The 27,500-nt window shown below is 41.2% G+C and overlaps 5 protein-coding genes across 6 annotated transcripts in view; 2 read left to right on the top strand and 3 right to left on the bottom strand.

The window, feature by feature from the left end:
- Window positions 1–6,516, top strand: part of LOC106945772 (solute carrier family 2, facilitated glucose transporter member 4) — a 16,566-nt gene extending 10,050 nt beyond the window's left edge. Inside the window, exons 4-11 of the mRNA XM_015029690.1 lie at window positions 1,890–2,014; window positions 2,171–2,286; window positions 3,050–3,212; window positions 3,302–3,489; window positions 3,583–3,687; window positions 4,539–4,640; window positions 4,744–4,947; window positions 5,045–6,516. Of these exons, the coding sequence (XP_014885176.1) occupies window positions 1,890–2,014; window positions 2,171–2,286; window positions 3,050–3,212; window positions 3,302–3,489; window positions 3,583–3,687; window positions 4,539–4,640; window positions 4,744–4,947; window positions 5,045–5,263 (1,222 nt within the window). The 3' untranslated portion in view covers window positions 5,264–6,516. The remainder of the gene's footprint in view (window positions 1–1,889; window positions 2,015–2,170; window positions 2,287–3,049; window positions 3,213–3,301; window positions 3,490–3,582; window positions 3,688–4,538; window positions 4,641–4,743; window positions 4,948–5,044) is intronic.
- Window positions 6,517–7,567: 1,051 nt separating this feature from the next.
- Window positions 7,568–10,965, bottom strand: LOC106945773 (Y-box-binding protein 2-A). The gene is made up of 9 exons (XM_015029691.1): window positions 10,648–10,965; window positions 9,882–9,945; window positions 9,774–9,807; window positions 9,615–9,704; window positions 9,302–9,535; window positions 9,126–9,217; window positions 8,829–9,039; window positions 8,606–8,737; window positions 7,568–8,535 (listed from the first exon to the last, which is right to left on the bottom strand). Exons 1-9 carry the CDS (start codon window positions 10,724–10,726, stop codon window positions 8,497–8,499), a joined length of 975 nt encoding a protein of 324 aa, XP_014885177.1. The 5' UTR covers window positions 10,727–10,965; the 3' UTR covers window positions 7,568–8,496.
- A 2,847-nt stretch (window positions 10,966–13,812) lies between these two features.
- Window positions 13,813–19,744, top strand: LOC106945770 (eukaryotic translation initiation factor 5A-1). Of its 2 annotated transcripts, none has more exons than XM_015029688.1 (6): window positions 13,813–14,143; window positions 15,606–15,778; window positions 17,366–17,470; window positions 18,098–18,229; window positions 18,321–18,389; window positions 19,172–19,744. In XM_015029688.1, the coding sequence occupies exons 2-5, from the start codon at window positions 15,611–15,613 to the stop codon at window positions 18,381–18,383; spliced, it is 468 nt and encodes a 155-aa protein (XP_014885174.1). In that variant the 5' UTR covers window positions 13,813–14,143; window positions 15,606–15,610; the 3' UTR covers window positions 18,384–18,389; window positions 19,172–19,744. The 2 variants fall into 2 exon arrangements, with proteins under 2 accessions (XP_014885174.1, XP_014885173.1); XM_015029687.1 differs by having other exon boundaries at window positions 13,814–14,143; window positions 18,321–18,393.
- Window positions 19,745–21,089: 1,345 nt separating this feature from the next.
- gps2 (G protein pathway suppressor 2) lies at window positions 21,090–25,271 on the bottom strand. The gene is made up of 11 exons (XM_015029686.1): window positions 24,978–25,271; window positions 24,033–24,150; window positions 23,612–23,721; window positions 23,372–23,484; window positions 23,218–23,297; window positions 22,764–22,843; window positions 22,409–22,580; window positions 22,238–22,321; window positions 22,023–22,099; window positions 21,460–21,549; window positions 21,090–21,364 (listed from the first exon to the last, which is right to left on the bottom strand). The coding sequence occupies exons 2-11, from the start codon at window positions 24,124–24,126 to the stop codon at window positions 21,272–21,274; spliced, it is 993 nt and encodes a 330-aa protein (XP_014885172.1). The 5' UTR covers window positions 24,127–24,150; window positions 24,978–25,271; the 3' UTR covers window positions 21,090–21,271.
- A 1,472-nt stretch (window positions 25,272–26,743) lies between these two features.
- The window catches only part of gabarapb (GABA(A) receptor-associated protein b), a 5,955-nt gene continuing 5,198 nt past the window's right edge, over window positions 26,744–27,500 (bottom strand). The window contains exons 2-4 of the mRNA XM_015029689.1: window positions 27,250–27,328; window positions 27,044–27,162; window positions 26,744–26,943 (exon numbers count right to left, since the gene is read on the bottom strand). Of these exons, the coding sequence (XP_014885175.1) occupies window positions 26,863–26,943; window positions 27,044–27,162; window positions 27,250–27,328 (279 nt within the window). The 3' untranslated portion in view covers window positions 26,744–26,862. The remainder of the gene's footprint in view (window positions 26,944–27,043; window positions 27,163–27,249; window positions 27,329–27,500) is intronic.

Here is a 27,500-nt window from a genome sequence, read left to right as displayed (position 1 = left end):
TTTTTATATATGTTGTATATATATATATATATATATATATATATATATATATATATATATATATATATATATATATATATATATATATATATATAGTATTATTATAACAATTGAAGTTAACATAGTTACTAGATTATGCTATAAAATGCCACTATGTGCCTGGAAAACACAAACGCTGCCCTTTGAAAGACAAAACATGGGGTCTAAGTTCCTCTCTGTCCACGATGTCTGCCGTCCAAGTTTCCCTCTGTAACCTAAACCACGATGGGTGAAACGGGGGGTGGGCATAACAGAGCTGGGAGTCTAGGGTCGGGGCACAGAGCAGGTCAGGCTGCATGTCTTCCTCGAAGCACAGCTGCCTCTGGTGTTGGTGGAAAAGCTGCTGTGACCTCAGAAGTCAAAGAGCAGACGCAGATCAACTCTCATTGGACCACAGATGATGTTTTTAACAACAAGTCAGAACATAAAGTACAGGGAGGAGAGAAAATTTACACTTTTCCTTGATTAAAAGTAGTTTTGCTGTACTCTTATAAAATATCCACACTGGGCTGCTTGACGATATAATGACATCATGAAAAAGTCAAATTCCTCGCCGCTCTTTATCTGACTGCTTTTATCTGAAACAGAAAGGCGGTGACAACAGGTTGCAGATATGATTATGTTTAGTTTTTGTTTTTGTTAACAGAGATTTAAGCAACACATTTTTATAGTAGTTCACATTTTTATAGTAGCAGTTTTTATAGTAGTTCGTTACCATGGTTACTCCATAGAGTCACTCAGTTCAGCCTTAGAGATAGGATGAGTCCCATCATCATGGATGGACGGACGGATTAACACGGCTAAATAATTGGAACACAAACTTTATATTATTTGGGGCATATATAAACTATATAATACGTATAAATTCTAGAAACATATCAATAGTAAACAAGTTTTTTTATGGTTTTTGTTTAGTTTGCCCTCCCACCAGTGGGTACGTCTGGTTTAGAAAGTCACAGTTCTGTTAAAGCTGTCCGCTGTCTCCCTCGTGTCGTAGCTAACGCTGACATTAAATTTCATGTCACTATTTCAGATTGAATTAAAACCACAACCAAATCACTCAAAGTCACTTAATTGAAACGGATCTAAAATAATTAACTCAGTTAATCTAAAAAGCACAGACCAATAAAAATACTATCTAAAAAGATATATATATATGTATATATATATATCTCACTCATAGTGAAACATGCAGCGTCCGTGTCAGCTTAGATGTAATTCAGATATACTCAATTTTATCCAGTAATATCCTGACATCTTGTCAAATAACATGAAGTTCAATTTAATCAGAATATATTAAAGCAAAAATGAAATTCAGTTGATGATTCAGAGCTAACTGATAAAAAAAATCTCTTCTGTCTAGGAAGTCAAGCTGATTGTATCAAAAATGATAAATTAATACATTTGTTGGAAGAGCAAAATTATCTCTTCTTTTCAGCCATTAAGGAACTTGACTGAACATTTTAAAGTAAAGCTCTTATTTAAATTGCATCATTCTTTTTAACTATTTTAGGGGATTTTCATTCTCACAGTACTCTATTCATCCTGTCGATGACTAAAAATCATACTGAGCAGGCAATAAATTATGATGACTAACATTTTCTGTGAGTTTTTTATTTGTTTGTTAGAAATAAGCATTCACAGATATTTGCATTGTCCCTTTAGCAGTTCGCATCACAAATAGACTCCAAGACTCTGTGTTTTTGTGGGATGCTGCCCTCTAGAGGCCAAAATGAATCTGGTGTCAAGTTCGCAGTTCTGGGAACAAAGCAGAACCCGTTCCAGTATCACGGGAACTGAATCAGACACCCTTCTGGACACCATGATGACAGTTTTTATGTTTCTTACAGGAGGAAAGCGATGCTCGCCAACAATTTGTTCGCCTTCGCTGCTGGGAGTCTGATGGGAATGTCTAAGGTCTGTCGCTCCTTTGAAATGATGATTCTGGGACGTTTCATCATTGGGGCCTACTGTGGTAAGATAATGTTCTGTTTCTATCTTTCCTTTCTCAGTTTTCATTCATTAAAATGTAAAAACCGCTCGAGTTCTCCAGCTTGTTCTGGTTTAATCTGTCGCTTATTTGAAATGCCGACCTTCTGTCTTTCTTTTCATCTCTTCCTTCTTTGCGCAGGACTTGCGTCTGGTTTGACGCCCATGTACGTGGGGGAGATAGCTCCTACAAGTCTCCGAGGTGCACTCGGCACGTTGCACCAACTGGCCATAGTCACTGGGATTCTTATAGCACAGGTGTGACTGCGTGTTATTGGCCGCCTGGGAAATAAAAGCATTGTCAAACTTTACAAAGATGCAACTCTGTTCTGCTGCATTAGTTGCGTTGAGCAATCATTTATATTTTTTTAAAATGTAAACGAGCCGAAGGAGGAGGCTGGGACAAAACGTCCTAAAATTACCGGTTATCCATGATAACTCAGACTGATCCTCAACCTAAACTAGGACTCATACTGATCTCCTGCTCTGGTTCCTTCTTCTTTGTGTTTTGAAAATAAATGTTTTAATTTTTTTTTACTTTCACCACAGTTTCAAGACTCTTATCTTGTCGGCCAACACGTATAAGTGCCGTACTTTAAGGCGGGTTCTCTAGCCTTTCCAATTTGAATAGTACTTCAGACATATTAATGTATTTGTGCCTTACTTTTAACACCAAGGCAGTACACAAACCCATGAATTACCAAGAAAAAAGTATAGTTGGAGATATGTGATTGAATGAAAATGTACAGTTTTTTTAATATTTGGTTTTATTCCGTCACTGATTTACTCAAATTAAAGATTTGTTTAGTTTGAGATCATTGTCCTGCTGTGAAAGATTAATTTGGTTTAACTTTATTCTCTAGGTAATAGTGGACAGTCCTGTATTGCCGTGGTAAATTTCTCTTTCCAACACAGTGACTCTCTTCCCCACATTGCTGTTAGATCTACAAGTTCAAAGCAGATGTGTGCTTGAGATCGTCCAGGCATCACTAACGCCGCCTTTTTTCTTCTATTTGACAAGATTCTGGGTCTGGAGATGTTGCTGGGCAGTGAGGACCTTTGGCCCGTTCTGCTGGGTTTGACCGTGGTACCGACTGTTCTGCAGATGGGTCTGCTGCCCTTCTGCCCCGAGAGTCCTCGATTCCTCTACATCATTCGGAGTCAGGAGCATCATGCCAAGAGTGGTGGGTGGAACCGCCGTCCCACACGTTGTTCTTGAAACTCCTCTTTGCCTCTCGATTGTCTGAACTCCTCCCATTTGTCCTCTGGACAGGCTTGAGGAGGTTAACAGGCCGGCAGGAGGTGGGTGACATGCTAGCAGAGATGAAGGAGGAGAAGAGGAGGATGGACATGGAGAGGAAAGTCTCCATCCTAGAGCTCTTCCGCTCGCCTCTGTACCGCCAGCCCATCGTCGTCTCCATCCTGCTGCAGCTCTCCCAGCAGCTCTCTGGAGTCAATGCAGTTGAGTTTTGATTTTACTCAGAGCATTAATCAAGTCCCAAAACTTGACCCGGGTCTCAGCGGTAACTCAGATCTGTTTAATCCCGCCTCCAGATTTTCTACTACTCCACCAGTATCTTCATGAAGGCAGGAGTCCAGAGTCCGGTCTACGCCACAATAGGAGCCGGAGTTGTAAACTGTGCCTTCACTGTGGTCTCGGTGAGATGTCTGTGTCCTGGCTCGCTGGTAGCCTCGCAGTAACGTTTAAAGTATTTGGGAGACTTTATACAGCCTTGCTTTGAGCCACATTAAATCAACAAGTGTGTCTCTTTCTGTGTTTAACTCTGTTATCAAAGAGTAAATAAGATAAGAGGAGGCTGGTCAATCGTTTTCATGTTGAGTCCATTATCCAGCTGAGTTGTCATTTAAAAGAAGCAGAAATGTAATATTCCACATGTTAAACCATTGGTGGAGGCATATATCCACCAAACTGGGATAAGAAATAAGTTTGAGCTCTGCAAGGCAAGAGCCTCACAATAAATGCTACACCACAGTGTAGACCCTCCACCAGTTTCCTCATTCACAGCTTCTTGCATATCTGTGCTCCCTCAGACTTTCTTATTAAACACCTGATACTAAAATTATCTTGCTTTGATTCTTATATTGTCCACACTGAAGGGTGTTGTGCTTAATGTGACCCGGTAATGTCGGTGTGCTCACACTGCAAAAATACTAAACTTCAGCTAGCCTTTGTAGCTGCTAGCATTCAGCTAGCATTTCTAGTTCATGCCTGAACTAGACCAAACTGAAATAGTTAAACTGATTTTTAGTATTCAGTCAAACTAAAAATCAGTCTATTCTGGTCAGCTTTTGTCAGTTAATAATTGATCAAAACTAGAAAGCTGAGTTTGTAAACATGCTAGCAATGTTAGCTTAACCTTGTAAGTCTCAATTTTTTAGTAAAAAAAAACAACAACATATCAATAAGGCACTGACAGAACAAACTTTGTACATTTGGCTCAGAAATGAATAAAAGTTACATTTTTTCATTGTCTTCCTGAAATAAACAGCTGTTCCTCGTGGAGCGGATGGGTCGGCGGACACTTCACATGTTGGGTTTGGCAGGAATGTGCATTTCTGCCATTATTATGACCATAGCCTTGGCTTTACTGGTAAGTAACGCTAACATTCAGGTTGAATTCTTACTTGTTTTTTGTCTACCAGTGTTACCAAGCCCAATAAACCGCTGACTGCCTCGTTTCCTCCACCTGACAGGACAGCATTCCTTGGATGAGCTACATTAGCATGCTAGCTATCTTTGGCTTCGTGGCCTTCTTCGAGGTGGGTCCAGGTCCCATTCCTTGGTTCTTTGTGGCTGAGTTGTTCTCTCAAGGCCCAAGGCCGGCTGCCATGGCTGTGGCGGGCTTCTCCAACTGGACCGCCAACTTCATCATCGGCATGGGCTTCCAGTACGTTGCGGTGAGTACCATCAGCATTCCAAAATATGGAGTCTTGCAAATGTTTTGGACATTTTTTCCCAATAAATTCACGCTATCTCCTAAATCTACCTCCCCAGGATCTCTGTGGGCCTTACGTGTTCCTGATTTTCGCAGTGCTGCTCCTTTTTTTCCTCATCTTCACGTTCTTTCGGGTGCCAGAGACCCGGGGAAAGACATTCGACCAGATTGCAGCCAACTTTAATCAGCACTCAGCGGCTGGCATGATGGATATGGACATGGAGCTGGACAAGCCCAGCACAGAGCTGGACTACCTGGGCGATGAAAGCATCAACTGAAGAGTCCAAACAAAACCAAAAAAAACAAACTGAGTACAATTTAAGGTGAAGTTTGTGTACGGACCCTACTCCAAAATTTTTATTTTCTGACATATTTTGAGATCTGTAGTCATATTGATATAGCTTGTGGTGCCAAAGCAGTGTTAAGATAAGTGTGTGACAGTATGGAAGTTTCTGGAGCCGTCGTTTGCTGGTACCACAGCAGTTCGCTAACTGGTGGTTCTGACAGCTCAAAGCCTTTGGGTTAGAGACTCACCGATGAAGAAAAAGACAGAGGCATTGACTGTCGGTGTGAGATGATTTCGTTCAGTGCTGATGAACTCAGACGCAGCATTGAAAGATGGGGAAATTTTGGAATTCCTGCACTTTATAAAGAAAGACTTCGGCGAACGGAGGTACAGGTACTGTAGGACGGTGGTGTCCAACTTCAGTTCTGAAAGACCAAATCAGATGTGAGTGGTTGAGCTACCTTCTCAACATCATGTCCTGCAAATGCTTGGTAATAATTAATTTGCTTTGCACTGTGTTCAACCAAGTGAACATCTGAGACCTGTGGGACATTTGGGTCTTGGGGACTGAAAATGGACATCACTGACGTAGGAAGTTGACGTAACTTTATAGTTTTCACTTAAGATGGGAACACGTTAGAGTAAGGCTGATTTGGGTTCCTGTAGAGACTTTGGAAACACTCTATTGCAGAAAAAAGTTAGTTTCTTAACTAGTTTGCTTTACCATCTGATATTAAAGGGGCAGTATTATGTATTTTCTTGGCACATAGTCTCGTTTTAGAGCACAATCAAATAATCTTACCTTCAGTTGTTTTAAAAATGCTATATATCAAAAATGACATAGGAAATGTGTCTACAATATTTAATTCATTGAAATTGGGCCTGTGTCTCTTTAAGAATCTCCCTCTCTGTCAGCCCGCCATCACAACATTCCTCTTTCAAGCCTTTGAAAACATTTTTACCAGCTTTTCACTGAGAAGTCGTTTGTATGATGAGCTCGGCAGACGCACAGCTCCACCAATTGTTTGCTGCTTGCTGCTGCCGCTAGTCTGAAGGAGCCGAGTGGGGAAGAGAGCTCTATGAGGTGGAAGCTTGGCTTGGGACTTGCAGTTCCAGGGAGCGTTAGGGCACCCCAAATGGTTTGCTACTGGAGATTCAAAGATTTCTCATGAAAGATTTGAAGAACCACACCATGCATGATTTTTGAAGAGGGAATCACATGATATAAATCTAAAAAAGAAATCTCGAAACTTTTGCGTAATAATGCCTCTTTAAATTGGTGAATGCAGTAAAAATCAAGCAACGAAGCGTTCACACGTTTATCAGCCTTTTTCCCCATATTTTCATTAAAGTTTTGGATATTTGGGAAGTTTAACTTTTATTCAGCTGATATTTGAAGAGCAGTTGAGCCGTATTTGTAGGGAAACATTGTGATACTGTTGATATTACAGTCACATAAGTTCAGATAAACAGTTTGCTGACTTTTTCCTTCACAGCTTCCTGCTGATGAAGCTTGGATCAATAAGCTACACAGACTAAAACCTGACCATCAATTTTATTGGCATGCAGACCTCGAGTCAGAGCAGATATTGCATTAAAGCCACGTTGATTAGATTTACTGCACAGCTCTAATCTGTCTGTTCCTCAAAACACTGCTGGAACCGACTTCCCATCTGAGCATAGCATAGATGAGTCTGAACTAGCTAGAACAGACTCAGAATGACAATTTGAGTCTGTTCAGCTAACAAGTGAAAAACCAAAATCCTGATGGGTTTAAGGGTTAAAAATACCCAAAGTTGGACACAAAAAGTCAGAGCAAACCCTTTAGAAAATGGAACAAGTTTAGAAAAACTAAACATTTCACCCCAAAACTTCCACACTGTAGGAATCCTGCATCAGTCAATTCTTTACACACGTGTTCCCTTCTTAAGTTTTAATGTTTTCCAGAGATTTGGGAAAACATTTTTGGTACTTCTTGTGTACATAGCGTTCATGTCATGGTATGCGGGTCTAAAGTTTCTACTCTGTATGCACTCCAGCTGGTGTATGCTTTTTTTTGTGGATGCTCAGTGAGGTTAGAGATTAAGATTTATTTTGTAGTTCATGTACAGTCTTTGCATCAATGTGTGTGTGTTCTGTTGTGCTCATTTCTGAATATTTGTATTGAGATTTTTTTTTCAGTGGACCTGTAATTTTATGCTGTGGTTATACAAGTGATGTAAATAACTGTACAAAAGCCTCTTCATTTCCATATTATTCCATCCTAGTCAGACAAAACTAAACCAAAGTCATGATATTTGCAAACATGTTTTATTGGCATTCCAAGCACCGACATTGCACATAATCCCCTCCAACAAAAAGGAAACCTAAAACTCGAGAAATAAAGTTTTTTTTTCTCCCCCCTCCCCCATCAGTCCATCCAAAGCCAGAGATGAAAGGAGCACAACGCTTCAACCGATTCAGGTGGTACCAGAACTAAACCGACTCCCAATGCAAACCACCAGCTGCACACCTGCTTGGGTTTCCCCTCAAATCAAATTAAAAAGCCAAATAAAAAACAAGGCTGGTTCCTCTGAATACCTGATCTACCCTTATCTGGTGAGTTAAAGAAAATGTTCTTCTAAGAGGGGTTGGAATGACAGAGCCACCAAGCAGGTTGTCCTTTCCCCCCCTTCCCCCCGGCTTAGAGGTTTTTAACTTTTTAATCACACACCCATCGGCATCACCTTCTAACCTGCTGACTCCTCGCCAACCAGTTGCTATAAACAAGTTGAGAGAGAGGGAGAGTGTGAGGGGAGGGGAGAGCAGTGCATGTTGTGAAAGAGGTCCAGTTCTCAAATTCAGGACCTACAAGAAAAACGCAAAGGAGGCACAGGGATTTCAAACGGTGAAGAACCAAACGTCATATGCCTCTAATCCTGAACGAGGATTAGGCTGGTCTTTAATCCTGGTTTGAGAAAAAGAAAAAAAAAAATGCTTTGTGTTTCAACTAAAGACTAAACTTAAAAAATGTCCTTAAAGACTCCATAAAAATTGCTTTTATCCCTTTAATGCCAGCATTCGACTTTAAACCAGTCCACGTCCGTCAAGAGACCACCCGTTTGTCCCGTGATGCACGAGCAGCACAATCTCGAACTGTCCGAATCCAGAGTCACTCAGCGTTCTTTGGCATCAGGTCCCATCTTCCCCCTGGGGGCTGAGGGTCTGAGACAAGCCTGGGTGCAATCACTCTGTTTGGGCTTCAACCTCTGGGGCGACCTCCGCCTGAGGGCAAACAAATTACAATGCGTCACAGGAAACATGCAAGAACACTTTATTATGCTCAACGCTTTACCTCAGGAGATTTTGGCGTTTTAGGAGAGGTTTTCGGAGACAACTTTGACGATCTGGGTGTAGATTTGTCCCCTGTTGGATTTGTGCTCTGAGGGGGGGACCCAGGCTCCGAGCCAGACTTCTCCGTCTCATTCTTCATGCAAGACAAAAAACAAATACATTTAACAGAAGTACTTATTCAGAGGAGTTTTGTTTAAAAAAAAAAAAAAAAAAAAAGAACTTGCTTTTGATGTTGAGGATTCAGAGTTCCTCTGCCTGCGCCGTCTGGACGGCCGGCGTGGTTTCTGGCCTTCTGTTGGCGTCTCGCCGTTGGTCTGGACACTCTCAGGAGACTCCACCTGTTTTACCTCTGCCTGCTGTTCCTTGCCTTCCTCTGAAGCCACAGGTTTCTGGTCAGCTGCAGACTGATCTGCAGGTGGGCGAGGGCGGAAGGGTCTAGGTTGATGGGGAAAGAGAGTTTAAAACAAAACAAAAAAAAACTGTATGGACATCGTCACATTCAAGTACGACTTCAGGGTTACCTGCGGTAGGGACGGTAGAATCTGCGCCTTTGTGGCATCTGCTGTGTCTGATCACCTTCAGCAACTCCATCTTTTTCCTCTACAACCTCCCCCTGTTATTCCAGTAAAATTTAATTAACGCCAAAGTAAAACAAAAGAAAAAAAAACCCCTAAATGTTCATTCTGCTTTACCATACATTTTGGGTACTAAGCCGCGGCCTGCGTGGCCTACGTCTCCGGGGTGGAGGCCTCATCTCCTCCATTTGCTCCCCCTCTGGTGCAGGAGCTTGGCCATCGGCTGGTGTACTCTGGTCTGCAGGACGAGGGTTGCGGGGGATGAACCGCCGACGGAAACGCCGTTTGTTGGGAGCATAGCGGCTGCCTTTAACCGGAATACCACCCGGACCCGTAACGTTGGCCGCTTCCGAGCCCTGTTGGGACAACACACCAGTTCTTGAACAGGCTAGAGCTTTCGATGCCAGAACAACCCAAACACTCCTTCGCCCTCACCTTAGTTGCTTCAATTACATCAAACTCTACGACTTCCCCGTCTCCAACACTTCGGAGAAACTTTCTAGGATTGTTCTTCTTGATGGCAGTCTGGAAGAAGAAATCAGTCAAAGGAATGGTACAATCAAAGCAGGATGAAGAACCAAAACTTAATCCTACCTGATGAACAAAGACGTCTTCTTTAGTGTCATTTCTGCAAGAAATGATAGTTTAGCAGTTGTACCAGATTGGGGGATTCTTATAGTAACGCATTATATAAAGTGGTACCTGTTAATGAAGCCATAGCCGTTACGGACATTGAACCATTTCACTGTGCCTTGAACTGCCGTGGCTGTAACAGAAGATTTAACAAATTTGTTTTTTCCCCCCTCCTTTTTACATAAGACATGGATATACAGGCCATTTTACAGAAACCATGCTGTTATCTTGCCCTCATCATCAATCATTAACAGTCAGACTTTGAAACCAGGTCTCATCTGGGTCACGAGGGAGGGAAGTGGAGCAACGATACAACCTGTTTAACACCTTCAGGAGGCAAAAGGCAAGAGACATGATTCATCAAACAATGATTTGAGCTTTTGTCAGGAAGCAGTTTCTGCTGGAGTCCACCTGATATCGTTTAATTGGTCCATGTGTTGCTTAGGCAAATGATTTGCAGCTGTGAGGACTTCATATCTGGGTCGTGTGCTCACAATGTCAGGAGAGCAATATAACTTTCTCATTTGCCACAAAAATGAGGCGCACTCAATGCGATAAACACATGTATCAATTGAATTCTTTCTACAATATGGAGATTGGGTGTTTATAAGTACCAACACGTGTCACCCTGTAAATGAAGCCATAATTATTTGTTTACAGTGCTTGTAAATGGGATTGCCCAACCATCCTCACAACTTTCAGACGTCAAAGGATCGCAACATAGCTCAAGACTATGAAAGTGCACAAGTATTAAGAATGGGACTTCACGCAGGCAATGCGCCCTAAAACAACTAACCAGACTGGTTTGCGGCTCTTCCACTCTCTCTGCACCCACCTATAACCTTCCTCTCCGGCTGAGGCTCGTCTCCCACCGGGGCTGGTGGTGGAGCGCTCGGCGCCTCGGCGTCGCTCATCCTCGCTCCTGCTGCTCTAGTTTGGGGACTGCCGCTCCTGCTGATTCCGCTGCTCTCGCCCCTTCCCTGTTACTCCCCTACTCTTCTTGAAACTTTTCTGCCCGCCTCGGTTAAGGTTTTATCTCGACGTCACGTCGCGCTGCCGGACGGAAGCCGCGCCCTCATTGGTTTCACTCGGGCACGAGCTGGAAACCGATTGGCTGCGAGAAGTCGGCAAATTGGACGGGAAACAGTGGCAGGTGGGGAACAGGTAAGGGTGAGAGGAGATGATTTCTGCCACCGGAAGTGGAAGAAAGTTTGATCTAAATCGAGTTTATGGCACGTTTTTATGCAGACTTTAAATGGAAAATGCTGTTAAATTTCAATCCGGTGTTCAAGACAGCCTGTAACGAGCCACCGGATTATAATCTCCTGTTTTAAATTGTTTTACAACTGGATTTAGTTTAACTGCTTGAAAAAAAAACACACATTTGAAAATATGTTAAAACTGTCATGTGATTTTACAGAAATTACCCTGATACCTTTGATGTGAATCGAAATTACCTAAATTAAACCAAATCTAACTCAATTAAACTTTGTTGACCTAAACTTAGAGGGAATGAAAAAATATAACTGAAAATGAACTAAACTAAAATAAACTGAACTTGATGAAGCTGAATTACTTAATTAAACCGAGCTGAAAAAGAACGGGAAATTAACTATGTGGAAATTAAATTCAGATTGAATTGAGATTAAATTGATTAAACCTTGATTAGCTAAACTGATGGAGGTGGTCCAGAAACAACTGAACTAAACAAAACTGAATTAATTGAAGTGAACTGGAATTGAACTGAATGAACCAGAGTTGAATTGAACCTAATCGAAGGGAAGTGAAGTTGGATTAAGCTGAAATGATCTGAACTGAATTTAACAGAACTAAATCAAATGGAGAGAAAATTAACTCGGTGTAAACGAACTGAATTGATTTAAGGTGAATAGATTAGGACTTCCCTGCTTATAGTGTTTCCTGATTGTGTTTTTGGTGCTACAAACATCAAAATCTACTCTCTATAGGCTATTTTTGAGATTTGTATAAAACTAAAGTTTTAATCATCCATTCAATTGTTTATTTGTGGTACAGGGTGTTGGTGTTCAGCATCCTTGAGTCACTTTCTGTATGGAGTTTGCATGATGTCCATGTGCATGCTTTGTTTTTAATCTGTTTTCTTCAGCTTCCTCCTAAACCTCATAAGTGCCTGCTAACATAGCCATGCTGATATCACTCAGAAAAGTCGACTGTCAAAGTTTCAATTAGATTTTATTGTTAGATGCTTTAAAAAAAACACATTTCTTTTTAATCTCTGCGATCTGTCATTAAAAGTTGCCTTTATAGAACAGCAGTAGCTTAATTCACATTTTGCCTTTAAGTGCAGCCTGCATAGGTCACTGCACTCCAGTTTCAAACCTCTAAATTTAACTCAGCCCCTCTGAGAAGAGCCAAGTTCAGCAGCACCATTTGCTGCACACTTGTGGCCATGAGTCCAGAGCAAGAAAATAGTTACAAATATAGATTGAGATTCCTGGTGGGGAGAGGGAATACAATAAAATAAAGCAGGAAAGACTGTGGGGATGAGAGTCGACTCCTTAAGATGCAGGAGAGTGTATGAAAACACACGTTGAGCTTCTCCAACTGCATCCTGATCAATAATGTGTCATTTTAATAAGGTGCGCAACAGACTTACACCTTTTAGCTTGAATCCGCAGAGAAATCGTAAAATCAAAACAGAAGTAGAGGGCGCCATTTGTAATTTAGATTCACAGCGTAAAACAATGTGTGTCAAATACTTTGCTGACTTTGTAAACGCACAGAGTGTAGCATCTATCACACAGTAAGAGTCCAGGAAGAGAAAACATGAATGGTCCATGTGCGATACACATCAGCTTGTTGAGGTTTCTTTAACGGGCATCTGCATGACGGAGACGTCAAGCTACCGCCAGTTAGCCAGCAGCTAACAGGAAGAGCGGCAGCTCTTCAAAATAAAAGTCTTTCAGCGGTGAGGGAGGAGAGCGGGGAATTAAGCACAGAGATACAGTGACGATTTACCTTTGTATTAAAAGTAGGAACACGAGTGAGGCAATACTGTTATGATCATTAAAAAAGCTGGTTTTCTGATATCGATGTGCGTCAAATTCGACCTAAATTTGGTCCATATGTCCTAGTAAATTAACATGTAGACAGTGTGGATGTAGAGCAACAAGAAAAGAAAAACATTTATCCAAAAGATAAATTAGATGCTGAGTTTCTTTAAAGAGGTAAATGTAAGTCAAACTTGACCAGATCTAAAGTTGTGGAGAAAGCGTATTGAAAAGTCTTGGTGGAAGTAATTAGACAGAAGGTGATTTATACTGTGTCAAATGTTTTTTTTTTTTAAATAAATAATTTAATGATTCAGGAGTCTGCAACATTTACAATCCAAGGATTCATTTAAATCCAGCCGCATAAGGCTATAGCTTAGATTTGAATATGTTACATAATCTTTTGATAAAAATGACAACTTATGACTTTTAATAAATTTCTCCTCTCGGAAATTTGTTGTTGTTTTTTCAGAGCCACCATTTTATTTCTGTTATTTGCATAAAGCAAATAGAACTCTTGCAAAAAGCGGATGGATAAAACTTTCTTCTTTGAGACATAGTTTGCGGAAAATGATACAACAAAGTTTCCAAGCAATCGACAGGAAAAACAGATCTGCAAATATCAAGGGTATTTTTTTAATGTAATTCTGTTGTAAAAAAAAAAAATCTGTACGTTTATTCCGTATTATAAAAACATTAGTTATCATTTTCATATATATTGAGAGCCATTGTAAGTCCAAAAAGTCACTGGAGTTATGTAGTTCTACATATCAATAACTTGATATGTAGAACCATGACGCAAAATAAAAGAAATATTTCTCACATATATTCCTTATTATATCTCAATAAAGACGATATAGCCAAGTCAAAGAAAAGCAGTGTACTGTGAGTTTTGTGAGTGTTTTGTTGTGGTAGAGCCAACAGGAAGTGGTTTCTGTCGATGTTTATATGTTTATTATGTCCAAGCGGTGCTGGGGAGCTGGATGACAGCAGCAGACAGAGAGAGAGAGAGAGAGAGAGAGAGAGGCTGCACATCGTACAAACAAGCGGGCTTTGGATGCGTTTCGGCCCGGCGGCTGCTTGGAGTGGTCGCCTTCCTCTGCTGGAGGCAAACAGCAGTCTGGACAACACTGAAGGGGAAGGAATGAGTCAGAGAAATAATAAAAACACCAGCTAAAGACTAACTGATAATAATTAAAAAAAAATAAAATAAAAAAAAAGGTGGGCGCGACATCGTTTTGGAGGAGCAGAGGCCGGGCCGGACAGTGACCACAGCGGAGGAGCAGAGCCATTATCAGCGGAGTAAGTTCTCCTCGTCCAATAAGAGGGGCGTGTTTGCGCCTGGGCAGGAGGTTTCCTCCGCACAAGACAGGCTGCAGACAGGCGCTCTTAGTGCGTCTCTCCTTTAGGTGATTTGTTATTGGATTTAAAGATAAATAAATACAGCCAACATTTTTGGTCCATCCAGCGGGGGGAGAGCAGCTGGTCTCGGGTCTGCAAGGCGCTGCCTGCCGGAAGCCGCAGTTACATTAGTGTTCAGCTGTTTGCTGGTTCCTGTGAGTGTTACTGGGAGGATGGGGGGGAGGGGGGGAGGGAGCAATAACATAGCTGCCACTTTAGCTCCTAAAGGCTGGCTGTGGCAACCAGGAGGGCCTCAGCCTGGGTGCAGGCAGGCGGCATGCCGGTCCGCTGAGGGCCGCAGTCAGAGGAGAGAGACTCAGCGCGGATCTATGAGGCAATGCTGACGGATTTTTACTTTAAGAAACATATCGAGAGCAGAAATATTGAGAAACACAACCACGGCTCGTCCAGGACATTGTAAATGGTTTAATAGGATCACTGTAATTTACACAACTTAAAAAAAAAAAAAAAAAAATCTAAATATGTAACACACTACCAGTGTTTTATACCATTTACAGAGAGGCCTGGAACAGCCAATGAGGTGAAAGAAAAAAAAAAGGAAACTAATGACAAATATCCAGAAGTGATTCAGATTCTCATCCACATGACACTGTGATCGAAAACACTATCAACAGTCACTGTAAACACAGAGTCCAGATAGCACATTGTACATCCAGCTGGAAAAAAAGCCCCATAAATGTATTACTAATGTCTCAGGTTTTGTTGTAAAAGTTTTAGCCTTGAAGCAACTTTAGTCATTTCTACGGGACTGAACCTGCATTACTGCCTCCACACCTTTATAACATGCCGCTACTGAGCATTTAAGTGTCACCAAGTGTATTGAAGGCACATCAAAACTGAATTATTTCAATAATTGTTGAATATTTACTGCAGTCCATTACCTGTAAATTACATGGACAACAACTAACCGATGTAACTCGACTTACAGTGAAGTGAGTAAAATCACCCAATTTAAAAGTGTGTTCAGGTGAAAGTACTAATCTTTGCTATGCTGCAATAATTCCCCTCACTTGTTGGTTGTTTTGTATAAAAATGACTAAATGTGCATTTAAAAGGTGTGAAACGGATCCTTCAGTGAGACGTTTGCATGTGAACCTTCAACATGCAGTGGGAGAAGCTGCTGCTGCAAGATAGAGATTTAGTAAGTGTGCCGTGAACGAGGGTGATTTTTTTTTTTCAGTTTTAATATTAAAGGTTTTCAATTTAAAACCAGCATTTCATTTTACAGCATCTTAAAGATAGCAAAAGAAAAGAGAGAGAGAGAAAAAAAACAGTCTAACCACTGAGATTCATAAAAAAAAAACGGCTTGTTTTTGATGAGTGTGTGTGTTTGCCTGTGCAGCAGCCATGGCGGATGCAGAGCTGGACTTCCAGACCGGTGATGCCGGGGCGTCTGCCACCTTCCCCATGCAGTGCTCCGCGCTGCGCAAAAACGGCTTCGTGGTGCTCAAAGGTCGACCCTGCAAGATCGTCGAGATGTCCACCTCCAAAACCGGCAAGCACGGTCACGCCAAGGTAAGAAACAAACAAACAAAAATGCAGGATCAGATAAATTGGCAACTGTATACAGGTGGGGGTTTAGTCTAGATTTAATGGCACTCAGTGTTTCGGCTGTTATGCAGTTCTCCGATGAACCGTTTTAACGTGTTTTTCATGCATTTGTATTGTACAGTACAATTGAAAAATGAACAAGTCTGCCAGATAAAGAAGAAATAGCTACATAAATACGCAGACACTTAAACTAGGACGTAACTGAGTCAGCTTTTGATTTAATTTCTGCATTCGGTCTTCCACGAAGAGTGAATCTGATTAACTGTAGATACTTTAGATATTCCTTCATTTCGCTTGGCCAAAGCAGAACGACTTCAAAGGATAAAAATGAACGTATTGCACCAAAGTATGAGTCGGGAAGAAGAGTAGGAAAAAAAAAAAGTCTACTGCAGGACATAAATCAGCTGGGGCACACTCACGACGGTCACTGATCATTTGTATAAAAACTTGTATGAAAACATGACAGAAACCTCATATTTCTGACAGAAACGTGTCAAGAGAGGCTGACAAGAAGCTAAAAGCAACACCGAAGGAGCTGCAGGAGTTTTGTTGGGAGTTTTGCACGTGACATCAATCTGCTCTGTTCTCCTTATGTGTGTGGAGTAAGGAGTTCAAAGATAAAGAATCTCTTCTTCTACAGTTCAGTTAAAATCTCCTGATAGCTTGTGGGAGAATTTATTACAGACGTAAAACAAACCTGGACAGGATATTAATGAGGCATTTCTCAACAAAGGTGAAAAAGGCGTTGATGTATACCTTGATCTGATCACAACAACATTTAGTTTTATCAATACGAAAAGTTTCAGATCCACTTTAGAGCAAACGGTTATGCATCGTGGACCTGTCAGGTGGTGATCCATCTCTAAATCCTCTCTCATTAATATTGATGAACAGTCAGTCCCTATAAAACCTGAGTGTTTCAGATCAGAGGTGTTTTAAAGGGGCGGCGTTATGTATTGTCCAGGATTATTATAGCACAATCAAGTAACTGTGCTGTAAAAAAAATTCTGCATGTATCAAACATGACTTAAAAAAAAACACTTGACTTTGCAATTTGACACCTTAAAATTGGGCTTTAAGAAGCTCCTACTCTCTCTGACGTGCCGCCATTAGCAAGACATCACAACAAAGCTTCTCATTATGCTTTTAATCAGGTCATTAATCAGGTCATTAGCTCGGCAGACTCACAGTTCCACCAGGTGTTTGCTAATTGCTGCTGCCACTAGTCTGAAGGAGCTGAGTGAGGCAGAGAGGAGCTCTGTGAGGACCTAAAGAGGAGTTTTGTGGAAACAGGCGGCGCCTTGTGAGAGCAAGTGTTTAGTCACCCCCAAACGGTTGCCACGGGAGATTCAAGGACTTCTCAAACATTCGTGAATGAAACAAAGCAACACTCCAAGCATTTTTGTTATACTGTTATCATTCCAACAATTTTTTTTTTTAGCTTTAACATGACAAAATCCTGACTTAAATCAGAGAAGTCAGCTCACCCTCTAAACAGTGTTTTGCAGATATCTGTATAAATGTTTCTGTGTGTCTTCTGTGCCTGCGCAGGTTCACCTGGTTGGCATCGACATCTTCTCCGGTAAGAAGTATGAAGACATTTGTCCTTCCACCCACAACATGGACGTCCCCAACATCAAACGAATGGATTACCAGGTGAGTCGACGTCTGAAAGCTTCTTTTTCTTTTAAGACTTAAACATTATAACAGCACCAATGAGAACTTTTGTTCTGCATAAACCAACACAAAGGCGACCCAGTTCACTGACGCCATGTTGTGTTTGATTTTGTGAATGTGGACTGGCTGGTCGAACTTTGAGAAACATCTATAAATATCATTAAAATAAAGAAAATTAATGTTTAATACCAACTTTGTCTGACTTAAAGAAGGGAGGTAATATCAAAAGTAAATCACTAGATGCCCCATTTTTATGCTGTTGTATCTTCGTACCCTAGTGGATGCAGTTGGAAATGTATAAAACTAAACATTCGAACATAAAGGTTAGTGGGTGCAGGACAGACTGGGCTAAAACGTGGTGCTGGATGGGGAATCCACACAGCTTGCCAAACTGTAGGCAGCAGGTGTTGAGTTTCCTGCTAAAGTGAAACCACGCATTCCCGGTGCTGGAGATGTATGTAACTCGGGTCATGCGAGCATTTTTAGGTACGTTGTCACCTTTTGACCCTTTCGCATGCTCTAGTGGAGCCGCTTCCTGTGTGTGGTTAACGCGACGCAGTGCAGAACACAAGAAAAAGATCACAAGTTCGTGTTCCTCTTTCACAGCTGATTGGGATCCAGGACGGCTACCTCTCCCTGCTCCAGGACAGCGGGGAGGTGAGAGAGGACCTGAAGCTTCCCGAGGGAGACCTGGGAAAGGAGATCGAGAGCAGACACGAAGCCGGAGAGGAGATCCTGGTCGGTAGCATCGCCTCGGCGCGCGCTCTTTTTTCCGCTGCAGCCTTTCCTCCAAAGAAACGTTCCCAGTCCCCTCCTCTCTCTTTTCCAGATCACTGTTCTAAATGCAATGGACGAGGAAGCTGCAGTCGGTATAAAAGCCTTGGGGAAATAAGCCACAGTAGGTAAACGCAACTGACCCAACGCGGCCTGAGAAAGTTTGATCTGTAAAATGTTTTATGCGTTTGTCACCAGACGCCAGCATGCGTTGGAGTTTAGGTAAAAATGTTTTTCTAAAACCTGCTGCTTTAAACTGCTGATGTTTATGCATATTTAATAAGAGGGGCGTGGAATACCCAAAAAATTGTAGTCAAAGAGTAGCACTACATCTACATATTTTTACTTAAGTAAAAGTAAAAAGTAGACAACCAAGAAATTATTCAAGATAAAGTAAAAAAGGTGTTTGGTTAAAAAAGTTAACTGATTAAAACATCAATCATTTTAATATTTAAAAATTACATAATTAGACGTAAAAAAACATTTTTGCTTTTGAAAATAATTCATGTACATAATTACAAAATAACAAAATTAGGCAAAAGAAAATTTTTTCCAAATCAGTTTCCTTTGATATGAAACATATTGAACTTCAACAAAAGCTGCAGGCGCGCGCGCGCGTGTGTGTGTGTGTGTGTGTGTGTGTGTGTGTGTGTGTGTGTGTGTGTGTGTGTGTGTGTGTGTGTGTGTGGTGATTTTTTGGTTAAAACCAGCTCATCCTCCTTCATCGGGTAAAGTTACTCACATTGGGCAGAGTATCCAGAAAGTCAAAGTAATGATACATGTCTTCACTCAAGTAAAAGTAAAAAGCAGCCATCCCAAGAAATCACTCGGAGTAAGAAAAGCATTGAGCAACCAAGCTACTCAGAGTAACTGATCAAAACATTCCTCTGCTTAAATCCGTTTCAGATACAAACGAGATGCACTGGACCTGGAGGAAAAGGAGAGGCTAATGCATCGTCCAAGCTAGTCTCCCTCCCTTCTCTGTCTGTCTCTTTCTTTCTTTCCGCCTCTTCTTTGGGTTCAACTAGACGACTTGAATAAATGTCTGGAAACAACAACAAAAAAATATAAATAATAATAAAAAAAAAACATTATTGATGTACATGCACAGACGGGAGTCCCAGAGTGGATCCACAAATGTTGTGTAGCGGCGCCACCTTCAGGGACGAGCTGTAATCACTCTTCTGTTTGACAAACCTCTGCTGAATCAAGGGCTTCACCTCCAGATCTACAGCGAAACCGAAAACGATTTCAGAGAGATGATGAGTGTATTCTGCCGGTGTTCAAAGTTATTTATTGAGGAGATGTTGTGCGGAAACCTTCCTGGCTGTCTGAAGACAAACAAATGTTATTTATTGAGCTCCCAGGTCCTGATCCAGGATCTGTGGACAATCTTTGGCAAGTTTGGTTCCGTCTCTTGTGTTCGTACAGCCGAACCGTGCAGAATCTCCGCAAGGGCAACACACACATACAAAAAAACAACAACAACAAAAACAAAGCTAAACGTAATAAAGATGATGCAAACTGATGACTGTGACTTATTGTTTATTTAGCCAGTTTTAAACGAATGCTTTAAGCCAGTTAATGCCGCAGAGGACGACAAAACAAACAGCAACGCTCCAAAGTATTAACACAAAGTTCACGAGCCTGAGTGGGGATCACCAGAGTGAATCTAACCACCTGTGAGTAAAGAAAACAGGTCGGCTTAATAGAAAAATAACAGTTTGACGCACGTTTAAGACCATGAAATGGTTTCAGACCGGCTTCAAAATAAGTTTCCTTTCAACTGAGCCGGGCCACGTCTGGAGGTCCGTTTCACAGCAGGAACCAGCAGAACCACTTCTGAGAGGAGAACTGAGGATTTATTGTGGAACGAGGTTCTGTTCATTTCACATAGAAACGCAGGCGGGAGGCGGTGCACCAGTGATCTTCTTGAAACATCTGACGCGTTCCTGGTTGGAGTAGCTGATATAAATGTATTTTTAAAAAAAACAAACAAAAAAACTTCAACATGTCCATTTAAACATAATATTGGGATTTTTTTTTCTTCCTTCGTAATATTTGCTCTGATTGAAAATGCTTTATGTGTTTTGTGTTTCATACAGGAAGGTCTTCGGTGGCGCGCCGTCTCCAACCTTCGTTTCTAATGTGCTGATATTTACTTTTTTTTGTAATAATTTAATCAAAAATTGACAATGACTTAAAGTTAACAGAAAACTCTTCACATAATCTTCTGATGTTTTTGAGATCGAAGATGTTGAAGGCAGTAAAAGTCAAAGCTGGTCTTAGTCTATCTTGCTAAAGCTAACTAACCGTTAGCTTGCTAAAGCTAACTAGCCGTTAGCTTTAGCACCTGAGTCCAAATAACCTGGATTTACACAAAAGGCTGACAACTAAAGATGTCATAAGAATTGTATGTTGCAGGTAATATTAATTTATTATAGCTTTTTAAAAACCTTTAAATTTCCAGTTTCATCAGAACTAATTCACAAATTCCTCGTCTTTTTGTCGCCGTTTTATGGTGGTTTCTGTATGAAATTATCAAATTGTAAGTTGGAAAAATTAAAACATTCCACAAGATTGGAGGTTCAACGTAGAAAGTTGTTAAAATCGGTAATTTGGTATCTGAGTAAATTTAAAAGTATGCCCATCCTTTCTAGACTTAACAGACATCAAGTTCCGACATAAGTTTGACTCGAATGCTCTTGTGCGCCCCCTGCTGGCCACAAGGCTCTACGCAGCATAACTTTTAATGAATATCTACAAATGTTATTCATTAAAAGTTGTGGGGAAAAAAACGAAAGCAAGGAAAAACAACGGAACCACGTGAATCCTAGCTTTTCTTGTTAGCTTATTAAAAGTCAAAATAACTACACTGTGAAAATTATAGTCATTATGGCACAAATCAATCTATGTTTTTATTTTAAATCCAGAGTGATCCACCACAGGTTCCTCCTCATAGTGGTGAAGCTGCAGCAGAAGAAGAAAGATGAAGGCGACCGGGCTTTACTTGCTGTGGTGGTAGAACCTCTGCCCACTCTGGCTGTGGGCGAGGAAGCTATGACGGGGGGCCCCCTGTGGGGAGCTCTGAAACGAAGCCTGAAGACGCAAACACAAAATATCACAAAAAGCTGTTTAAATTACAAAAAATGAGAGGCGACCCAGGAGGGAGCCAGGAGGTGGGGAAGCCTCACCTTGGCTGTGGGGATCTGGACCATGGGTGTGGGCAGCAGACCTGAAGCAGAAGGATGCATGGCAGAGGGATGCATGGGCCTCAAAGCTCCCTGACGGGACAGGAAACGGAACAAAACCACAATCAGATTTACGTAAAACGGAAGTTAAGGTCAACAGAAGCAACGTTAACGTTAGAGTCAATGTTTCTGGGCTTAGCACTAATGATCAAAACATTTTTATCCTGGAAGACCCAGCGTAAACAAAAGGTGGGTGGCTGCAGAAAACAAGCCTGGGTTCGTGGGACACGTTGCCATAGTAACCCATAAGCTACGAGTGCCGACGCCGCAGGTCAAACCGGACTACAACTTCAACCGTAAGCAGACCGGGTTGCATTTTCCATCAGTAGAGAAATCCAAGCTGAATATGAATTTTTAGATTTAAAAATCCGAGCCACAGCGATGGCGACCGACAGTCGAAACCATTCATCAGGTAAGAACAAAAAACAAAAACAAGTGGTCTGGTAAATACACATATTCGGTGTGATTATCAGATCTGTTGTATGAACTGAACAGGCTCGACTCACTGCATCCGTGAAGCCCGACTGCTGGTTGGCGTGTTCCAGCTGCTTCTGCAGGGGTATCGAAGCTCCAGAGATGAATCCTGCAAGAGACGTGACAGGTCGCGGCTTTTAACGCGTCAAATCGATTTCTTTAGTCCGTCAGAAATAAAGTCGCGTTGATATTTTTCTGCTATTCATCTGGGCTGCGGCCGCTCGTTTCTCAGGTCAGCAGAACTCACCAGGCTGGGAGGGGAAGTGGCTGTGAACAGGATAGCCTGTCTGCTGGTGAGGGAGGTACTGCATGGCTTGGAAAGCAGACGCTCCTGGAGATCAAAATGTTAGGAGATCAGTGGAACAATGCAAACACACATTTAAAAAAAACAAAAAGCGAAGCAAATCAAGTTCCTCACCTCTGATCTGAGAGCTGCTGGCGAAGCTAACGGGTACAGAGGGTCCAGGGGCGTAGGTGGAGGGGTGCTGGGACGCGGCCACGCCGTAGGGCTCGTGGACTCCCTGGCTGCCGCTGAACTGGCCGTGTTCTGCTGAGCTGGAGCTGAACCCGGGCGTCTGATAATGACGGGTCTGACACAAAAATGAGATGGAAACTGAATAAAATAATCTGCTTCTGATGACATTAGACTTTTAGGCCGTATAGTTCAGCCTGTACTTATAATTTTTTTTCTGTAGTTCTGGTGTTTTTATTGTTAAACACAAACTGGCAGGTGGACGATTTTATTTCAGCCTCCTCTCCGGTTCTGTACTTACCGGGATGACGGAGGCTGGGAACAGCTGCTTGCTCCGTTCTCCCAGCAGGGCGCCGGGTCGACTGTGACTCACCGGACTTCCTGGACAGACCAAACATTAAAGCTGATGCGTTAGACGCATTTCCTCTGCTTTTATTTTTAGTCAGTTTTACAAGCTGACTAAAAAAAAAATCAAGAAGCCACAAAAACAGAACCTGTCTGACAACGAGAAGCAGGCCAAAAGGTGTCAAAGAGCAAACAAATCATGTCATCGCCCAAAGAAATTCAAGAACAGGCGCTGAAATCTAAGAGTCTGTAACTTATTGGAACAAAGACATTTCTAAGATAATTTCCTACAAATAAATAAAAGATGGAAGAGAGATTAATCTTCCCAGGAGTGCTCACTCTTCCAATATCACTGCAAGAATCGATACCTTTTAGCTAAAAGTAACCCGGATGTCGGTTTGTCTTCTCACCTGGGATGCTGAGGAGATGTTGTCCTGTGTGCATGGACAGACTGGGCTGGTAGCTGGCTGATGTCAAGGTTGTGATATCGCTGAAGAGGGTAGAGGAAAGCAGGTAAAACACGCGACCTCAAACAGAGAATAATGCATCCCGGCGGGTCGGTACCTCTGCTCCTTCCTGCGTCTCTTTTCCTCCTCGTGGAGGACTTTCTTAAGCTGCAGAAAAAGCTGATGTTTCTCTTCTTGGAGTCCCTGAAGTTTCTCCTCCATCTTCATGACCTGGTGTTAATGCAACAAAAAGATTGATTTCACAGGATCTGTTCTGGTTTAATATGCAACTAAAACAAAAAACAAAAACAAAAACAAAACAAAAACAAAAAAACACACACATAGCAGACACACAGACCTGTTCTTTGGTTTCCTCTAAGGACATCCTCTCCTCGATTTCTTTTGTCCTCTTCCGCTCCTCCTCTTCCTTCAGCTTCTGCTCCATCATTTTGTCCACCTCCTCTTCCTCTAAAAAAATGTTAAAACATGCAGAAATGCTTACGCAGACTGAACCAGAAATGGTGGAGCAGATATGTTCTTTTATAAAATAAGAAAGAAATGCTAAGCAACTGATGAGCTGCAGTCTGAGGGGTCAAATTCAGGAAGTGGAAGATTATAACTATGCAAATTAAAGAGTGAGAGAGAGAGAGTTTAACTTAAATTGAATTTCAAATTCAGACAATTATTGGACAAAAAAAACAGAGGTCTGTGAATTTATTCTTGAAATTACAGTACTTAGAGTTCTTCTGGCTGTTGGAACGAGTTTAATTTGTATTTACCTTGTCTCTTGCGCTCCCTCTCCCTCATTATATGCTTATGGAGGGCTCTGGCCATCGCATTGGACAGCTTGGGTCTCTCCAGTAGGGCAGGCATGGTGACAGGCAGTGGAGGGGCCAGCTAATATGTTTGAAATGCACAAGAAACAACATGAGAATACTTCAGTGCATGAAAGGATGCGTTTTCGTTTGTGAGCAGCGTAAGATATAAAACAGGAATTGAAATTGTACATTTCATATGGTTTAGAGCAGAGGATTCCTGGGTTACCTGCATGGTATAGACCTTAATGCCTTCAGGACTTAATTATATGCATTTAACAAAGTGTTGGAAGAATCACCGAGAGGTTGCGGATCAAAGTGACATGGCAGCATCACTGCAACTGCAGATATGAGGAAAATCTCTCTTTCTGCGTCTCCATAGCCTATTGTTGCTTACCCATCTTCATTAAGGCCGTTTTGGTGGAAAAAAAAACGAGTTCAATTCGGTTCTGCCTTAGGGTCAATGTAAATTATACTAATTATCTGTATATACCTGCATACATATATAGGTAATCAGAAACAATGCTCTTTTTATTGTTGCTAGACAAACACACATTTGTAGTCAAACCCTAAATGCATGTTTACTGACAAAGCTGCGTCTAAACTGGTGAAGAAAACAGAGTTAGCAAGCGGCAACGAGCTACATGCTAAGCTAACGTCGCCTGTAGCTGTTATCAATTACATAAAATGAACAAAGGCAGGGTAATTTAAAATTCATATCAATGCGTCTGTCTTGATGTTATTTCCATCACATAAGTACAGGTATGTTTGATACATAAACTCTTTCTTTAAAGATGTGACGTTTTTGACATCGCTAGCTAGCTGTCAAGCTACGTGGCCCATCTTGTTGTGTCTGTCTTTAATGTGACTTCGGTCTCACAGTGTTAAAACAACTGAAGAAAAACTTACTTTTGTCGTTTTGCAATGCGTATAATGAGAACCTAAATTTCAGCTATTTTCAGCGTTTTACTCCGGATAACGCACAAGGAGGAAAAAAATAAAACTCTACTTCTTTTCTTTTCTTTTCTTTTTACGGTTGGTAAGCAGCATAAGCAGGTGCATTACCGCCACCTACTGGACAGGAGAGAGCATGTCTCCGTGTGTAGAGGGGCAGGGTCCGGTTCCTCGGTGCCCCGCCTCCCTCGTAGCCCATTTTTTTCCGCTTGTGGGTGCGATAGGGGATTGCTCCATGAACTTTTATTTAACTTTTTAAATGTAATATAATTTTTTAAATGTAAAGGTCATTTTTAAAATCAGATTTCTATTCCAATTAGCAAACAGCTGTCATTTTCATTCTGCACTTGGGTCCAACTCAACCATTATACATCATGACAGAAGAATTTGTCCACACAGAGAACACTGCAGACAAGCAAATCATATTATTTAAGGAGATAATTTAGTTGCCCGAGTCAAATCTTATATTGGAAGGAGCTGAGGATGACTATCAGGCTGTGCTGGCTGTCTTGCTCCCTGACAGGTCAAAGAAGCCACATTTTGCATTTTCATATTTACTTCGCCGTTTCCAGTCATTTTATTCCAGTTTTTCTAAGTATTTTCTTTTTTTTTTATTCATTAAGCAATCAACATTTTCATGTCAATGCTTGGGTCCAATTCAATCATCATTACAAACTGTCAAAGAATCTGAAATTGAATTTATCCCAGGAAATGATTACAAGTGGTCAAAAAAAAAACTTTGTTGTTCAAATGAACTATGAGCATACAGTGTTTCATATAAGAAGCTAATCTTTTTTTAATGGTGGAATTTACTATCATTCTTTCCGATAGTATTTGTTCCCCCAAACTGAGCATTAAACTCAAAAAGCAAGAGCAGTGACAGAAACGTCTAAATCAGGGTTCAAAAAGTAACATTCAATAAAACACACCTGGACTTTCATTACATTTTTTATCAGTTATGGTAATGAATGGAGAGAAATAGCCAGTAATGTAGCTGTATACAGAGATCAAATTGTGTTTTCATTAAAAAAAAGAAGAAAAAAAAAAGACAAACTTAAAAAAAAGAATAAGATTGCGCCCAGCTTTACAATACCTTTAGAAAATAAGCCAACTAAACTGAACAACATTAACAATAATTATAGCAGGTCAACAGAATATTCATACCACTGGAAGCAGAGGATGGCTGTGTAGTCTGAATTCTATCATCCTCCTAACATCAGATGCAGGCAGGACGCCATGTGCTCTTAAACAATTTAATGGCCGGGGAACGAAAAGACAAGTCTCGCCACTTCAGACTCTTCTGCTAGGAAAACAACTGCTGCAAAACAGTTATCCTTTTACTCCATCAGAATTTCATTTCCAACCTTCGACCCAAAATGCAATTTTTATACCAAGCAGGTCGACACAACTGGGCAGCTAATAGTTACTTTTCATTATATGTAGAAGCTGATTTAAAAATCAAGATTTACTGCCTTTTTTTTTTTTTTACCCCCTCTCTCAACCTCGGAGCAACAGCCTAATTCTAAGATTATTAGATCCCCTTTTTTTTTTTTTTACTTCCTTTCATTAAACTATGATCAGTTATGACACTAGCAAAAAAATAACTGGCCAAGTGACCACATAATGAGTAGTTATCGAAGAGTGGAGGAAATACAATTCAGACTGCAGAATAATAAAGACGAGTTCACCGAGAGCGCAGTGACGTATAGCAGAGACGAAAGTGCAGTTGACATGTTTACTCTGGGATGTCTAGGCTGCAGAGCTGGATTTAATATTTAATATTTAAATGAATGAACGATGGAGGTCTCAGAAAGATGGGAAAGTGGTGGTAAGGAGGAGATCAGATTTCCCTTTGGCTGCTCCCGTACACGCTCTCATCACTGTAGGCAATGTAGAGGAAAAAGTCCTCTTCGTGATGCTCCTGAAGGAGAAAAAAAAAAAAAAAAAAAAACACATTAAGAGTTTATTTAATTTAAACGGGACAATGCAACGAGTCGCAAAACTGAGTTAAGGGTTCTTGCCTGGTACAACAGGCCCATGGTGGCTGAGGTGGGTGGAATGACATTGTTTACAAAGAAGAAGAGGGCATCCTCAGCTCGCAAGTGGATTCTTTTCCGGATTAAGAAGTAAAACTGGCCCACTGTTGACGAAAAAAAAAAAAAAAAAAGAAGTTGTTGAAAACACAAACTTCATATACATAGGTTAGCCAACTAAGTGCAGTGGTTACCTGTCAAGTCAGAGGGGACAAGGTACTTCTTCTTATCCAGATCTCCTATTCTGGCTTTAGGAGCCTTTTCCACAATGACCTAGAGAAGCAAAGGAGAGATAAAAACATTGTTCAATATGTTCTCAATCAGTGAATCCACCGCTTCACCACTAAACGGAGTTTGTTCACCGAATACTTTGACCATGTGTTTGTCAAGCCCAAAAAAAAAAAAAAAAAAAAAAAAAAAAAACTAACTAAGAAAGCACCAAGGG

Source organism: Poecilia latipinna, unplaced genomic scaffold (assembly GCF_001443285.1).
Source record: "Poecilia latipinna isolate Pla-1442-1.1 unplaced genomic scaffold, P_latipinna-1.0 Scaffold160, whole genome shotgun sequence".
Taxonomy (NCBI): domain Eukaryota; kingdom Metazoa; phylum Chordata; class Actinopteri; order Cyprinodontiformes; family Poeciliidae; genus Poecilia; species Poecilia latipinna.
The sequence above is the reverse complement of the archived record's forward strand: the minus strand, read 5'-3'. Positions and strand labels throughout refer to the sequence as shown.

Bases quoted from the DNA above. Each gene is read 5' to 3' on its own strand.
- LOC106945773 (XM_015029691.1), bottom strand. From the start codon at position 10,726: ATGAGCGACGCCGAGGCGCCGAGCGCTCCACCACCAGCCCCGGTGGGA. The intron at 9,536-9,614 runs GTGAGGGCGAAG...TTGTCCCAACAG, and splicing joins ATGTAATTGAAGCAACTAAG to GGCTCGGAAGCGGCCAACGT. The intron at 9,040-9,125 runs GTAACCCTGAAG...CCATCAACCTAG, and splicing joins TTCTACCGTCCCTACCGCAG to ACCCTTCCGCCCTCGCCCAC.
- LOC106945770 (XM_015029688.1), top strand. From the start codon at position 15,611: ATGGCGGATGCAGAGCTGGACTTCCAGACCGGTGATGCCGGGGCGTCT. The intron at 17,471-18,097 runs GTGAGTCGACGT...CCTCTTTCACAG, and splicing joins TCAAACGAATGGATTACCAG to CTGATTGGGATCCAGGACGG. The intron at 18,230-18,320 runs GTCGGTAGCATC...TCTCTTTTCCAG, and splicing joins AAGCCGGAGAGGAGATCCTG to ATCACTGTTCTAAATGCAAT.
- gps2 (XM_015029686.1), bottom strand. From the start codon at position 24,126: ATGCCTGCCCTACTGGAGAGACCCAAGCTGTCCAATGCGATGGCCAGA. The intron at 23,485-23,611 runs GTCTGTGTGTCT...CATTAACACCAG, and splicing joins TAGAGGAAACCAAAGAACAG to GTCATGAAGATGGAGGAGAA. The intron at 22,322-22,408 runs GTGAGGAACTTG...TTTGATCTCCAG, and splicing joins CAGCAGCTCTCAGATCAGAG to GAGCGTCTGCTTTCCAAGCC.